The sequence below is a fragment of the Choloepus didactylus genome, chromosome 17 (genome assembly GCF_015220235.1).
Source record: "Choloepus didactylus isolate mChoDid1 chromosome 17, mChoDid1.pri, whole genome shotgun sequence".
NCBI lineage: Eukaryota > Metazoa > Chordata > Mammalia > Pilosa > Megalonychidae > Choloepus > Choloepus didactylus.
The window spans coordinates 61,314,400-61,330,714 of NC_051323.1; the positions used below are offsets into that span (position 1 = coordinate 61,314,400).

At 52.5% G+C, this 16,315-nt stretch overlaps 1 protein-coding gene across 4 annotated transcripts in view; it reads left to right on the forward strand.

Moving 5' to 3' along the window:
* Positions 1 to 16,315, forward strand: part of GALNT14 (polypeptide N-acetylgalactosaminyltransferase 14) — a 216,221-nt gene that overhangs the window by 171,029 nt on the left and 28,877 nt on the right. For all 4 annotated transcript variants that reach the window (XM_037806884.1, XM_037806885.1, XM_037806882.1 and 1 more), the window contains exons 4-9: positions 421 to 488; positions 3,876 to 3,941; positions 4,687 to 4,808; positions 12,932 to 13,019; positions 13,652 to 13,736; positions 15,800 to 15,903. In XM_037806884.1, coding sequence (XP_037662812.1) covers positions 421 to 488; positions 3,876 to 3,941; positions 4,687 to 4,808; positions 12,932 to 13,019; positions 13,652 to 13,736; positions 15,800 to 15,903 — 533 coding nt within the window. The remainder of the gene's footprint in view (positions 1 to 420; positions 489 to 3,875; positions 3,942 to 4,686; positions 4,809 to 12,931; positions 13,020 to 13,651; positions 13,737 to 15,799; positions 15,904 to 16,315) is intronic.

Below are 16,315 nucleotides of genomic sequence, written 5' to 3' on the forward strand. Positions count from 1 at the left end.
CTCGGAGGGTCCTGTGGAGAGTGGCCGGGAGCTGGGGGAGGCTGGGGGCAGAGCAGGTGCTGCAACAGGCCAGGCAGGGGCGTTGGACCAGGGCGCAGGACTAAGGGGAAGTGCTTGCGTGGTATTTTCGAGCAGAACCGGAATGTCCTATGCCCTAGTTGGACGACTGGTTTGAGGGACAGGGAGGGACGCCGAGGATGACCCCTGGTTCGCTGTGTGGGTGGCTCGATGTGCGGTGGTGGCATCACTAAGGCAGGGCTACACCCCTGATGCCACAAAGGTGAGCACTGTGGCCAGACAAGCCATTGACTGTTCCAAGCTTTCCAGCCTCAAAAGGAGCGATGCTGTTTAAAACTTGGGCAAGTGTATATATTTTGCCACGAGACATCATCGTGATTTTTCCCTCTTTCCATCTTACAGCATCTTAAACCGCACCCCTTTCCATCTGATCCAGGAAATCATACTAGTGGATGACTTCAGCAAAGACCGTAAGTAATCTAATTGCTCTCACTTTTTCTCTACGCACCAATGTCTGTTCCCAGCACCTGCGTTACAGGCAGAGGGGAGTCCACTGATCTCCTGGGGCTGGAGGAAAGCCTGGGTTTGGAATACTTAGGGAAGACTTGGCGTGTCCACGTCTGAGCTCAAGAAGGAGATAAGCCTTACATTTTAAAAAATCAAGTTTCTTGGGTGAGTTGCTGTGAGTCTTTGAGGGCCTCACCAGATAACTTTAAAATTAGACACTCAATTTGTTGGTGTGTGTGTATGTGGATGTGTGTGCATGTATGCTTGTACACACCTGTCACTGCCCCCTGGCCTGCATTCCAGGCATGGGGAGAGACACAGAACCTTCAGAGGAGCAGTGCTGGAACCCAGAGCCCGGCAACCATGCCCACTGCAGATTCCCGACTTGTGTGCCACGAGAACTTGCCTGCCTTAGCTGAGGCTGCCTTGCCCCCTCCCTGTTGTTCCCATGGGAGGACTGGGCTGCGTGGACCCTGGTGTTCGGTTTGCTAATGCTGCCATTATGCAAAATACCAGATATGGATTCGCTTTTATAAGGGGAGTTTATTTCATTACAAATTTAGTCTTAAGGCCATAAAGTGTCCAAGGTAAGGCATCAACAATTGGTACCCAGTGCCAGTTTGAATGTGTTATGTCCCCCAAACGCCATTATCTTTGATGCAATTTTGTGGGGCAGAGATTTTAATGCTGATTAGATTGGAATTCTTTGAGTGTTTCCATGGAATGTGCCCCACCCAACTGTAAGTGATAACTCTGATATTTCCGTGGAGCGTGGCCCCACCCATGCAGGGTGGGCCTTGATCAATGGAGCTGTATAAATGAGCTGACAGGCAGAGGGAACTCAGTGCAGCTGTGAGTGATGTTTTGAAGAGGAGCTACAGCCAAGAGGGACACTTTGAAGAATGCACTGGAACTGAGAGAGGAGCTTCAGCTTACAGAGACATTTTGGAGACGGCCTTTGAAAGCAGACTTTTGCTCCTGAGAAGCTAAGAGAGGACAAATGCCCCAAGAGCAACTGAGAGTGACATTTAGGAGAGAAGCTGAAGCCTAGAGAGGAACGTCCTGGGAGAAAGCCATTTTGAAACCAGAACTCCGGAGCAGATGCCATCCAGTGCCTTCCCAGCTAACAGAGGTTTTCTGGACACCATTGGCCATCCTCCAGTGAAGGTACCCGATTACTGATGTGTTACCTTGGACACTTTATGGCCTTAAAACTGTAACTGTGTAACCAAATAAACCCCCTTTTTATAAAAGCCAATCCATCCCTGGTGTTTTGCATTCTGGCAGCATTGGCAAACTAGAACAGGTACCTTCACTGAAGGATGGCCATTGGTGTCCAAAAAACCTCTGTTAGCTGGGAGGGCAAGTGACTGGCCTCCACTTGCTCCCAGGTTGCATTTCAAAACGGCGTTCTCCAAAATGTTGCTCTTGGGGCATTTTGTCCTCTCTTAGCTGCAGCTCCTCTTCAAAATGTCAATCTCAGTTGCTCTGAGGTCCCTCTGTTTGTGAGTTCTTTTAATAGGACTCCAGTGAACTGTCAAGACCTATCCTGAATGGGCGGGACCTCATTTCCATAGAAACATTCAATCAAGAGGTCACACCCTAATCAGAGGTGTCACTCACAGTTGGGTGGGCACATCTCCATGGAAACACTCAATCAGAAGGTTCCAACCTAATCAACACTAATACATCTGCCCCCACAAGATTACATTAAAGAATATGGCTTTTTCTGGGGGCCATAATATATACAAACCAACACACCTGGCTTTGGACCCCGTCTCCTGGCTATGGGACAGTGAGCAGCCAACATACCATCATCTCCTACCTCATGTCCCCCAGTCCTATCAAAGAACCTGTGTCCCACCCATAATCACATCCAAAATCCACTTTCCCCAAGGAAAGCATGTGGATGTTCCCAGACATCTGTGTGTTAAGTTTGAAAGGTTTAATAATTGTAGAAGCACTATTAAAATTCAAAAATAGAGAGTGCTGACACCTCCTGGGAACCATCATTCCAGCATCCTGGGCGCAGTTTCAGGCAGTCAGCTATATCCTGGCAGAACTACCTCTTCCCAGAGATGAACCAGGAGAAACTGGGAGTGGCCACTGGGGAAGGCTCCAAGTTCTAGGAGTGTGAGTCTGTCCCCACCAGCTCTGATGCTAGAGGCTGAGTTGGGGAGGCACTGCCCGCTGGGATCTGCTGGGCTCAAGCTGGAAACCCTAGAAGTTTCAAGCTTGGAACCTCTAGAAGTGATGTGAGTGGGTTGTGTGCCAGATCCAGAGGGATAAGGTCTGGACTCTGAATTTTGAAACCTCATGATCTGATCCGTCTTCCCAAGTGCAGGTGGGATTGGAGGTGGGGCTGCCTGATGCTGAAGCTGGAGAAGGCCATGCTGCTACCTGCAGGGTGGCACTCAGAAGCAGAATAGCTCAATAGTTATAGCATGGACTCTGGAGCCAGACTGCCTGGGTTCAAATCCTAGATCCGTCACTACTGAGCTATGTAGCTTGGGCAAATTATGAACCTCAGTGTGCTTCAGTTTCCTTGTGGAGATAATAATAGTGTATACAAATTATGTAATAACAGTATATAAGGATGTGTTAACACATTTAAAGTACTTAAACAGTTCCTGGCACAGAGGAACCTGTATAAATCTTTGCAATCACTCTTTAGATTCCAGAGCCAAGTAGAGAGGCTGAGGTTGGTAAATTACAGAAGCAAATCCAAAATGGGGGGTCAAGATGTGGAGTTCAAAACTAGGGAATTGGTGAGCCAAAGGAGTGGTGGGGCAAGCAGGCAAGGTAGAGGCCACCAGGGCAAATGGCTCAGGTGGAGTCCCCTGCCCACCTCCTGCTCAGTGATGGGGAACTGAGCCAGCTCTGTCTAATGGGCTTAACAATCAAAGGATCTCCTGTGTCCAAAGTTGGAGGAAACTCCAAAGTTGATCTCATCCATTCTCTGGCCTCCCAGCATGTTATTACCAGTTTATTACTGGGTTATTATCTCATACTTGTAATGAGCTATAAAGAAGGAGAAATGTCCCCAACTAACCATTCAGAAGTTTCCCATCTGGAAATTTGTCAAGCCAGCACGTAGATGCCTCTGTATAACTGCTCTACTCCAAAGATACCCACATAGGCTCTGAATGGGCCCCCTTGTATAAGGATCAGAGTGACCAGTCAGCTCCACGCAAAGCCCAGAAGCACCCTTGAGTCAGGATAGGGCACTGTGGGTTGGTGGGAGGGAGGGGCAGGTTGCCTTACCTGGTCTTCAGATTCACCTGCAGTGCCCACTTACCTCACGTGAGTGGCTCCCAGACATTCACCAGCATAAACTTCTGTCTTTGCAGCCGATGACTGCCAGCAGCTGATTAAGTTGCCCAAGGTGAAATGCTTCCGCAACGAAGTGCGGCAAGGTGGGTCCAGTCTGCACTGCTGGGCGGGGATCTTGGTGTTGTGTGTGTGTGTCTCTGTGTGTGTGTGTGTGTGTGTGTGTGTGTGTGTGTGTTCGTCAGGTGTGGGGAGGAAATGCTGGATGCTTCCCTATTACAATCTGCTAAAGCTGCTAGAATGCAACATACCAGAAATGGGTTGGCTTTTACAATGGGGATTTTTTGGTTTACAAATTTTCAGTCCTAAGGCCATGAAAATGTCCCAATTAAGGCAGGAACAGGATGATACTTTCTCTGAAGAAAGGCCGCTGGCATCCAGGGTTCCTCTGTCAGGCAGCAAGGCATGTGGCTGGCGTCTGCTGGTCCTTCGCTCCTGGCTTCCGTTGCTTTCAGCTCCTGGTTCCAGTGGCCTCTTCTCTGAGCTTCTGTGGGTCCTTCTTAGCATCTCCAGGGCTTTCCTCTCCAAGCTCTCTCCAAACTTATCTAGGTATCTCTCTCTGAGCTCTCTGGGCTTTTTCTGTCTTTTGTCTTCATCAAGGACTCCAGTAAAGGATTAAAACCCACCTTGAATGGGCTGGGTCACATCTCAGTTGAAATAACCTAATCAGAAGGTCCCACCCACAATAGGCCTGCACCCACGGGAACGTCATGTAGGTTTTGCACCCTTTCCTGGGGTATATAACAGCGCCACACCAGCACTCTCCCCCTCGGCCTTGCCAGACAGTCAGCTGACAGTGGCACCCACTTGGCCATTTGTCCCTGCCTACAGGTCTGGTCCGGTCCCGGATTCGGGGTGCCGATGCTGCCCAAGGCACCACCCTCACCTTCCTCGACAGCCACTGCGAGGTGAACCGGGACTGGCTCCAGCCACTGCTGCACAGGGTCAAAGAGGTGAGTGAGACCGAGGCGCAGGGCGCGGGTTATACCCCTTCCTCTCTCCGGGCCTCTCAAGCTCATGACTTCACAGCTTCCCAAGTCCTGGGAGGTGGGCAGGACAGCTTCTGTCCCCCTTTGTGCCAGGGGTAGAGCAAGGACTGGGACCTGTTTGTTCTGTAACACTGGGGCCACCTGCTAAGTCCCCTGCAGCTGGCCTGCGTGGTTGGGACTGCGGGCAGCTGTAGGTGGCACACCCAGCTTCCTGGGCAAGAAAGGTGCTGTTTCTCTCGGACTGCAGAAGGCTCCAGAAAGGCAGGCCTTGTGAGCGCCGCTCGTGGGAAGGAGGCGGCGGAATTCACCAGGTGTCGTCACCCCTTCCCTGAGGCCTGTCCTGCCTCCACCACACCCGCACATCCCTTGTGTCACCTTCACCCTTGCCCAGAGGCCCCGCACCACGGCGGACAGTCTGGATGCCAAGAGACCAGAAATCCCCCCTCTTTCTGCCCCTAGGGTTCCGGACGCTTCCCCTCCCATGTCTCGGTTCTTTCTCTGGAAAGTGGGGAAAAGTTAATTTTTCCCATTATTAGTTTATATCCCCCAAAATCTGTTAGCTGCCCTGCCATGTGCACACCTGGAACGCACCACGGTTGTGGGGGTCTGTGTTCGTAACTGGCATTCGTCCTGTTCGTTAACTGACACCCTGGCCCTTTCAGCGGCTGTGCACTGTGGGAGGCCCCGTGTCACAGATGAGGAAACAGGCTCAGGGGAGCCATGTGGCTTGGCCTGACAGTCCTTAGCTGGACCCTTCGGCACCAGCACCCCCGATCTTGCCTCACCAGCCTCTTCCCCTGCCCTGGTTTCCTCTCTTGGTGTTTGGTGGCCCCTGGACTCCTACGTGCATAACGGTGGTAAGAAGATGAAAGGGTCGATCTGGATAATCCTCACCAACATCAATCATTGCAATGAGAGATCCTTTTGGTGGGATTACAAAGTTCTCATCCAGAGGCCCAGATGTTAAAAATCCATCCGGCAACCTGAGATTGGGAGGTTTTTTACACTTAGCGTTGTTTAGAAAAATCCCCTCTTCCCCTCTTGGAAATAGTCCAGGTGAATCTCACTGGAGGGGAACTCGCCCTGCCCTGGAGCCACCCCCACCCCGGGTCTGCCGTCCCCTTCTGCTTGCACCTGTGGCCTCAGCTTCCTTCCAGGGCCTTCTGCTCTGACACAGCCAGGCTGCTCCATGTCCTGAGCCTGCCCCCCAATTCCCACAGCTCCACTCTGGCCAAGCCCTTCCTTTCCTGGCAGTGCCCTTCCCCTCCTCTCCAGCTGTCCCAACCCCCTTACACTTCAGGGCCCCCACGGTCCCCTCCTCCAGAAACCCTTCCCTACTGACACAGTAATCACTCTCGGCAATTATTGGCCACTTGCCCACAGTTTCCCTTCCTGGGTTTAGTTCTCTCACCGATCGCCAACCTCCGCGGGCACCAGCCACCTCATAGAGGCCGTTGTGCCTGTTGTTGAGCAGGGACTCAGGGCTCAGAAATGATAATAAACTAGAGGCAATGGGGAAGGGGTCCAGTTGGAATGGGGGAAAGCAGCCTTGTTCTCTGCCCCTAAATTAATTCAGCCGCATTGCCTGAGCTGGCATTTTGGACAGAGTCCTGAGGGTTGGAAGGAGCCGTGTAGCAGGAGGGGCAGTGTGGCTCCCTGTGGACCTGGCACTGCCGGGTTTGCAGTGGTCTCCAGGGTGGGGAAGCACAGAGGGTGGCCACAGGGGAAAGGAATTGAAAACTTTACCAACAGTGAAATTCTTCTTGGGGAAGTAATATGGAAAACACTTTGGGCACCTTATTGCGGTTGTGCAAAGTCCACTCCCCAGCAGTGACCTTGGCCCCGGCCTCAGAGAGGCTTTTCTGCTTGAGCATTGCTGACCAGCCCCAGTCCTGCCACGACTCGGGCTGGGGTTCAGAAACCGAGCTCCCTAAATAAACAACCACGGAAGGTTAAGGTTTGCAGAATCAGAACGAAGACGAAGGTTAGAGAATCCAGAAGCATTTAGCTGGGGAAGAAAGGAGTAGGGGAAGGAGGAGATCTGTTTCAGGGACTATAGGAAGGAGACAAGGGGTTTCCTATTTAAATTAAGATCACATAAAAAAGATAGATGTGAGTCAGGAATGTGGTTCAGGAATATTGGAAAACCTCATGGCAGGGGAGCAGAAGAGGCTGCCAAAATCTCGTTTCCCATTACAAAAGCAATCCACAGTCATTTCTGAAATTTTATAAAACTTAGAACATTAGAATGAAAATTAATCAAAATACCATGCAAAGGCACCCACTATTATTAACATTTCTTTCCACTGAGGACCTTCTACCCTGGGCAGAAAGGGTCTTTTTGCATAGCTGCAATTATGCTTTATTTGTACGATTATATTCTGCTATTTTTGTGTTAGCTTTCTACACTAGCATTTCCAGAGCAATGTTTCTAAGGCAATCTGCCCTTTGTGTGGAATGACAGGTGTGTTGTCATGCGTGCTGAAATGATCATAAAGTTCATCTCCCAGGAGAAATGAGGGGCTGGGGGGGTTGTAGCTCTTCACTCTTCACCCCTGGGGACCTCCTCCCCCTCCCAGGTTGCTGGCCATGCACCCTTCAGCCCAGACTCTCACCAGTGTGGGGCTGCTGGGCAGGGCGCGGCCGGGCCTCGGCCCTGACCCCAGGAGCAGTGGTCACCGCGGAGTACCAGGCTGTCACAGCCTCTTCCTGGGGTCAACTGTTTTTTTATTATGGCAAAATACATATAACATAAAATTGGCCATTTTAACCATTTTAAGCTATATGATTCCCTGGCACTTGGTGCATTCACAGTGTTTGTGCAGCCGTCACCACTCCTGAATTCCAGAACCTTTTCGTCACCCATTAGCCGTCACTCCCCACTTGTCCCCCCTCCAGCCCTGGCCACCACCAGTCTGCATTCTGTTGCTGCGGATTTGCCTATTCTGGACATTTCATATAAATGGATTCATAAATATGTGAGTTTGGGAGCCTGGCTTCTTTCACACAGCGTAGTGTTTTCCGGGTTCATCCATGCTGTAGTGTGTATCCGTTCTTCATTCTCTTTTATGGCTGAGTAATATTCCATTGGGTGGACATTGCCATGATTTGTTTATCTTGTCATCAGCTGGTGGACACTTCAGTCATTTCTGCCTTTTGGCTATTGTGAATACTGCTGCTAGGAGCATTGCTGTACCAGGATTTGTCTGAGCACCTGTTTTCAGTTCTTCTGGGTCTCTGCTGGGGAGTGGCATTGCTGGGTCATGTGGTAATTCTCTGGTTAACTTACTGAGGACCCTCCTCACCCCCCGCCCCTCCCCAGGCTGACTTGGTCCCTGGAGGGTGAGTTAAAGGAGCTTTTCTTTTCTCGGATTTCTCGGACCCCCTGAATGAACCTGCGAGGCCCTTCCCGTCCCAGGGGCTCGGCTGGAATCCCCCCCCACCCTGAAAAGTGCTCTCACCCAGAGGGTGTGGCCATCCACCAGCCCCACCCCGCCCTCTGGTCGAAGCCTTAACCTCCTCCTTCCCAAGTGTGACCGCTGCCTCCTGGGGGTCAGCTCGGCCTCCCAGGCCAGCCTCCTCGGGCCCACCACCATCTGCGCTGACGCTCTAGCAGCAAAGAGCCGGGTCATCAAGCCCTCCGGGGCTGCAGCAGCCTCAGGGGGCTGCAGAGGTTTTCCCCGGGGCCCTGGCTCTGGTTCCCTGAGCCCGTCTCTACACGCGTGGGAGGGTGGATGTGTCACTGTTCACGTCTTGTCTTAGAATCAGAAGTGATTTGATCCTGTGAGTGGAAGAGGAAATATTAAGCTGTAATTGGAGTTTGGGATTTTCAGAAATAGAGATAAGAAAGCAATGGGCTCTAACTGTCATCAGCTGTCCTCAGCTGCTGTTTTACATATTGAAAATCTCCCCAATTTACCTTCTCTCCCTTCAATTACATGACAATACTTGAAATAAGCACCAAGTTGGGATTTGTTTTTTTCTTTTTCTTTTATATGCTTTGCTTTTTTTTCCTCCTTATCTGCATAGTTCCTTAGTAGGAAAAAAGATTGTAAAATGTCTCAATCCCTGCAGCATTTGGTGAATTTATAGAAATAACAGCCTACTTATTCTTCAAAGCCCTTTCACACACTTTCCTATCTTGTGTCTCACAAAAGCCCTGTTGGAGAAGCAGGACAGTTTTGCAAACAATAATTTGTCTTCATTTTATAGATGCAGATACTGTGTCCCAGGGCCTGTGCAGTTGTGTCTCAGGCCACAGCTGTTCTGCCAGGCCTGGAGCCAGGCCTCCCGCCAACCAGTGCAGGGGTCCCTGGTCCTGCCCCTCGGTGTCACCGCCTCCAGGAGCCCCTCCTGCTCCCCCACACCCTCTCCAGGACAGTTTAGAGGCTGTGTGTCTGGACATGACTAGGCTCTTCTAGATTCTTCTAGATCATGTCTCTACCACAGTTGATGCACTTCTAAGACAGTAAGTGCTCAATAATGTGGGTTGACTTACGGAGTGAGCGATCGTCTCACCCTCCGACAGTGTGCTTTAAACATGTGAATCAGAGGAGAAATGAGGGTCTGGAGCTGCAGCGGTGTTCGAAGGCCAGTGTGTGTGCCTTCAACCTCTGCCATTCTCCCTGTGAGGGCCAGGGTAGGAGTTTAGGTTTCTGGGGGTGTGAGGGAGGGGGCCATAGTCCAGAATCGGCCAGAAATTCCATAAGTTGCCTGGTGGATCCTCAGTGTGAATCTAGCTTTACAGCTGTGTGGCCGGCCTCCTGGGTCCCCGGTCTGGGTATTTCCTGCTGAGGCCTGGCTGTCTGGTGCAGCTGTGACTGGCCCACCTGCCTTTCTCTGGCCACTGACACAACATCAACAAATACCTCTCAGCTGGCACCGAGCAAACACCTTCTTCCCACTGGGCTCTGGGCCGGGGGTGAGGGCTACGAACCCGGATGGCCTCACACAGAGAGGCTCTGGGGGTTGCTCATAAAGCACCCCTCCAGCTCCCTTTCAAAGTCGTGGCTCCAGCACATCCAGCCCCATTCGTCCCCTGCTGCCTGCCTGGTCTCCGCGACTCCAGGTTGTGACAAGAATAACAGAACTTGGAGAGAGAGTGCACAGACGCCTGTCACAGCCCTGGACTCAGAGCCCATGGGTGGGGAAGCCTGTGGCCAAGGTAAACAACCAGCACTTTTTACTTTGCATTTCAGTCTCCAAATATTCAGGAAAGATTTAAAAAAAAACGAACAAATAAGATTTCAGTTTACGGGTCCATAAAACCACCCTCAGGTGCAATAATTTGCTAGAAGGACCCTCAGCACTCAACAGAGCTGTAATAGCCATGATTATGGCTTGGTATACTGAAAGGATACAGATTAAAATTAGCAACAAGAAAGGCATGCAGGGCAGGGTCCAGGAGATGTCAGATGCAAGCTCGCCTTTGCCCTCTCCCTGCAGACAGCGCTTACTCCTCTCAGAACTCTGTGTGGCATTATGTGCAGAGTACCGCCAACCAGGGAAGCTCACCCAAACCTCGGTGTCTGGGTATTTTCTGGAGGTCGGTCACGTGGCATGGCTGACTACCCATGTGCCTGCCCTTGTCTCCATGCCCCTCCAGAGGTCAAGCTGGCACTGCTGGCACAAGGCCTCACACCATTTGCATAGACTATCTGGAGTGGCCCCAGGCTCCAGGAAAACAAAGACCCTGTCATCAGACAGGGTGCTCCAAGGGCTTTGAGGTCACCTCCCAGGAGCTGGGCAAGGGCAAAACCTTCCTTTACTGCACAAGGATCTCCATAAGGACATGGTATAGCTGTAGAGACCCCAAAACTCAGTAAGCAAAAGTAAAATGAGGGCCTTGTCAGACGCACAGAAGAAAGTCAGTCTCTGAACTTGTAAGAACAGTCCAGAATTCAAGTCACCAGAATGTCTTTGGGTGGGTGTCAGTGTGTAGGTATCTGTGCCAGCGGATTGTGTGTGTGTATGTGTGCATGCGGTGTGTACATGCACACAGACACTCAGAGTGGCCCGGAGGAGCTGTGCCAGCTGGGCAGGTGTGTGTTGCCTGCAGATGAAGCATCTGTGTGCATCCCAGAGGTAGTGGCAGTGCATTGAAAATGGACGTTTCTTTCCATGTGGACCATTTGGTTTTCAGAGGCAGCATGTTACTGTCAGAATGAGTCACATGTGGGAGACTGAGGGCCAAATTAAGCCTGTGAACTTAAAATTAGGCACTCGGTGAATCTGGAACTTAAAATAAGAAGGCAACCTCATTTAGGAGAGAGATTGAATGAGGAAATTAAATGGCTTCAAGGAGAAATAGAGGTTCCTGCCCATGCCAGCCAAAGGGTGGTAGATGCAGAGGACTAGAAAAGCCTTCCTTTCTGGGTCACCTGAGAACCTGCTGATTTCCCCAGGCCACTCGATTCCCATTTAGCAGTCCAAGAGCCTCCTTCACCACTGATCTACACTACACACCGGGCCCCAGTTCTCCCCCTCCTGCATGCCAGAAACAGGGGAACTCAACCAGGCTTGGGAAACTTAGGTATGTATATAGCCTTGATTGCCCCTGGAACTGGTGAATTTGGCTTGTATATTTGGCAAATGATCCCTGGGTGCTTTTGACACTGACAAATAGAGAGGCCTGGGAAAGTAGCGGGAGATGAGGCTGAAAAGCTAGGTACAGGCCTGTTTTTTGATGGTCTTCCATGCCACGCAAAGGACTTTAAATCTATCTTACAGGCAGTTGAAGGTTTTAGCAGTTGAGTGGCAGAGCCAGATTCGCATATCAGAAAGACAACTTTGGCAGCCATGTGTAGAATGAAAAGGGAAGAGGATTATATTAATTTCCCACCTGCTGAAACAAATACTATACCTTGGGAATTAAACAATGGGAATTTATTGGCTCATTGTTTTGAGAGTGTCCAAGGAGGTGTCAACAAGCTATGCTTTCTCCCTGAAGACTGTGGCGTTCTGGGGCTGGCTGCTGACAATCCTTGGTCCTTGGCTTGTACTTGGCAAAGCACATGGCGTCGTCTTCTCCTTTCTCTTCTGGGTTCCGTTGACTTCCCACTTCTGGCTGCTCCCCATGGTTTTTCTTCTCAGTGTCCAATTTCCTTTGCTTATAAGAACTTTAGCCATATTGGATTCAGGCCCACCCTCCTTCCATCTGGGCAACTTAACTAGTAACATCTTCAAAGGTCCTGTTTACAAATGGGTTTACACCCCCAGAACCGGGAGTTGGGACCTGAACGTGCCTTTTGTAGGGGACACGATTCAATCCCCAAGAAGGATGGGAGTGGGAGGTGGGGTTAGGAGTCCATTGCAGTACTCCAGGCTGGAGGAGATGGAGGAGAGGCAAGGGGGGGATTTGAAAGAGCAATTTTCAATTTTAGAATTAGATTCAGCAAGATTTAATCCAGTGTGATGATTCCATAGGGAGCCTGGGGAGAAGGTGGTGAAGCCACCACTGGAGGAGCTGTGTGGAAGCCACCTGGAGTGGCCCATGGCATGTTGGAGTCTGGAGCTAGGAGGGGAGTCAGCCTGGCGGTGGAGACTTGAGAGCCTCTGTCTCCAGGTGACAGCTGAAGTTAGTAATCTCCAGAAACGCCATGCATCAACTTGTCCATGAACCATAGCTAATAAGATACTTTATCCCAGAGAAAGAAAGTGTTTGGAAATTCCAGAAGGGTCCCCCATGGGCATGTGGCTCTGCTTCTCAGGACTGCAAGCTTGGGGTCACCTGTCGGGCTGACGGTGTCTTCTGAGGGCCTCCCTGATGTGGACGGATTTCTAGCGCCCCCTTATTCCTGGCTTCCCCTTTCTCCGTGGACACCTCCACCACCTCTCCACCCATCCGCAGATGCCCATTGGGACTGAGAAGGCCCTAGGAGTCAAGGAGAAACTCTTAGCATGTTAAGCATCTAAACTAGAGAGGTCACTACAACCGTCTCCCCATTTTATCGATGAGAAAATTGAGATCGGCGATGGAGACGCTCGGTTGAGGCCACAAAGCCAGGCTCTGGCACTAGCAGGTTGCGGCCCTCCCCATCTCCTGACCCCGGACAGGCTCTCTGACGCCCGGGTGTGTTGATCCGCAGGACTACACACGGGTGGTGTGCCCGGTGATCGATATCATTAACCTGGACAACTTTAACTACATCGAGACTGCGGCGGAGCTCAGAGGCGGTGAGTGGGCCCATGCCGCCTTCTTCCGTCTCCTGGTCGTGGCTTCAAAGGGGAGGCGTGAGGAAGAGGCCCCTGGTGCAGTGTCCGGAACATCCGACCCTGCTCCTTGTAGTGTAGTGAGCTCCACCTCGGCCCTGGCGATTTGGGACTGGGAAAGGAAGGGCCTGGGGGTGCCCAGGATACTCCTGACACAGGGCTTAGCCCAGACCCAGGAACGTGGGTGGTACAAGGATCCCCTGGCTCCGTGGGCACTGCCCTGTCCTAGGGACCCACCACACCTCCACTGGGCACCTGCTGCTGCTGCCCACCCCCAGACATTTGGGTGCTTCAGGTAGTCCAAGAGGCCCTTTGCAAACCTGCTTATGCCTTCCTGAAGCATATGGCCCTGGGCAAATGTGTCTCCTCATCCTCTGCCCTTTCTTTGCCACCCCCACCCGGCTGAGAAGGCTCAGAGATGCAGTGGGCAGTGGAGAAAGAGGGGCCGCTGTGGATGGACATTTGGCAGCCACGTTCTTATCAGCCCAGGCGACCAGCAACCCTGGGAGCCTGGGTGGGTTCTTGAAAAGGTGCAGAATGGGTGGGCTCTGCAGGCACTTCTGAGAGACCAACTCACCCGGCTGGTGCCATTTCAGGGTTTGACTGGAGCCTCCACTTCCAGTGGGAGCAGCTCTCCCAAGAGCAGAAGGCCCGGCGCCTGGACCCCACCGAGCCCATTAGGTAAGTAGGAAGGGGTGGCACAGAGCAGGGACGGGCTGCAAAGCCACCATCACGTGGTCTTTCCCAGCGTCGCGTGGTGTGGGGAACACAAAAGCTTGGGAAGAGAGACAGAACCTGTGCAGCCAGCACTACTTTTGCCCTATTTTAGGTTTCTGTCTTCATAGGCTCTTCTCTCTAAGGGTTGAGGCCTCGTGGGATCCTGTGCGTTGTCCACCCACCCACAGGCCATTGTGTACTTGTGCTTCCTGCTTAATATCGGGGAGCCCAAGATGGTCCCATTAGGAAAAGATGGTCCACTGGGGTGGGGCAGCCCAGGAATGGGGAGTCAGCCGCTGCGGTAAGTGGAGGCTGACAGCAAGGCCTGGCCACTGCTGCACGTCACTGAGCACCTCCGCTGTCCTCTGTGTGAGAACCGAGTGGGTGGCACAGACTGCTGCTTTTCTGTGCCGTCCTGACCTGCATTCTCTCGCCCAGTCCCCTTGGTGGCCCCAGCACGTGGTGGCAAGGTGGCAACCCCTCCTGGGGGTTTGGTGTAGAGTAGAGCACAGCGGCCCCCCCATGGGGAGCCTGTCGTCTCAGCACCTAGAGTGGACAGCCCTGCCGGTCCTGTCTAACCCTGAATGTAAACATGTCCTGGGCCCCTTGGGAATCTCCAGGCGGAAACACGTCTGCCTCAGTGGGGGCCAAGAGTAGGAGAGCAATGCCTGGAGAACTGCAGAAAAGGCCACCGGACGGGGAATTCTCAGGCCAGTGATTTAGGGACACCCAGGACTCGTCAAGGTCATTTCTGGTGCCTGCCATATAGTAAATGTTTGATAATTTTCACTGCATTGATATAACTCAGATTGAGGACTAAAGAGCAGTGAAGAGCTGAATGGTGGTGCTCCAGATAGATGGGTGGGGCCGCTGAGAACTCTGTGCCGGGGCCCATAGTTCATCCATCGTCGGCCCCTCCTCCCCTCCCCAGCCTTCGTGATCTGGAGTGATGCCAAGAGGGAGATTGGCGCCAGATGACACCGCAGATATTGTCCTTTATTTCTGGACAGATAGTAGCACCTTATTCCCGTGCTGAGCATCCTGCGGTGCCCTGCAGCTGCATGGCGTGGGGTGTGGGTGTGGGGGGAGCGTCCACCGGTCCTGACACCTCGAGGGAGCAGAGCAAGCCCGAGGCAAAGGCCACGGTCCAGGGACTCTCCCTGCTCTGTCTCTGTCCCAGGGGCAGCGTTCCCAGATCATTTTCTCTTCTGGTGGGAGTATCTCTGCTTGTCCGAGAGCAGGTGCTTTCCAGGGTTGTGCCAGTCCCGAAGGAACAGCATGTTGTTTTCAGACTTGCTCTCCATCGACTCACTGTCCAATATGGGAGAAAATGCACCTCCCGTTCTGGGACCCATTTAATGAGGGGCAGTTTCCTAAGGGCTCACCCACCCACCCCAGCCTGCTACCTGTTGATAGGTGCCTTCTGCTAGGCCAGCTCCACTTGTCCCACTACTTTAGGAGGTTTCTGTCTCCCGGGATCCTCTGTCTTACAGACTCGCTTCCTGCACTTGCCAGAATATTTTCTGGGGCTCTGACACCCTTCCTACCTCCCGCTCAATCCCTTTCCTTTCAAATGGCTTCTTGGACATCCCTCTCAGCAGTCAAGAGCTCAGGGAGATTGGGGTGCAGCCCTGAGAAAAGAAAATGAAGAGGAAGGGCGAGGCGGGGAGGAAGGGAGAACGTCCAGTTTCCTCCCCTGCCCTGGTCGGTGTCCCCCTGCCCGGCGCCCGCTGACGGGGGCCCCCGATGGCCCTGCTGGACCGAGGTGGTGGGAAAGGCCCTCAGAACGGCTGGGGCTCTGCGTGAGTCCTGGTCCCCTGGTGGAGGGCGCCCGGGGAGTCAGCCTATCTGCGAGGTCAGGGAATTTACAGTCCCAGAGAGAACGTTCTGCAGTAGTTCTTGTTTGAGGTAATTGGAAAATATATTGGCCCTTCTGAAGAGGAGCAGAAGTAGGAGGAAAATGGCCTTGAGTTCTGGACTCCCTGGGCAGGAACTGATTCTCCCTCCTTTTTCTTTCAAATGCCCAGGACCCCCATCATCGCCGGGGGGCTCTTCGTGATGGACAGGTCCTGGTTCAATCACCTGGGGAAGTACGACGCGGAAATGGACATCTGGGGCGGGGAGAACTTCGGTGAGTCCCAGTCCTCTCCCACCTGGCCCGGGCTCTCTGTGCGTCCTGGGGGCTCACTCTGGCCTGGCCCTGGGGCCTCCCTGCATCCTTGTGTCCTGTGTCCTTGTGTCCTGTGTCCCTGAGTTGACACAGAGTCTCAGTCGCTGGCGAAAGGCCAGGGACCGGTAAGTCCACTCCTTTGGGGGAAGGCTGGGGGGTTGCTGCAGGGGTGGAGATAACGGGAATTTCTTCATGTGTCCACATGAATGCTGAGGACAGAGGGAACATGCCCAGGCAGGCTCTTTGGGGTACACTGAGGTGCAAAGGCAGGGATGACCAAGGAGGAACCCCAAGTCTGAGAGGCTCAACCTAGGAGCATGGAACGTTGGAATGTGGAGTTGGAGGGAGACTGACGAGAGACAGAATGAGCATC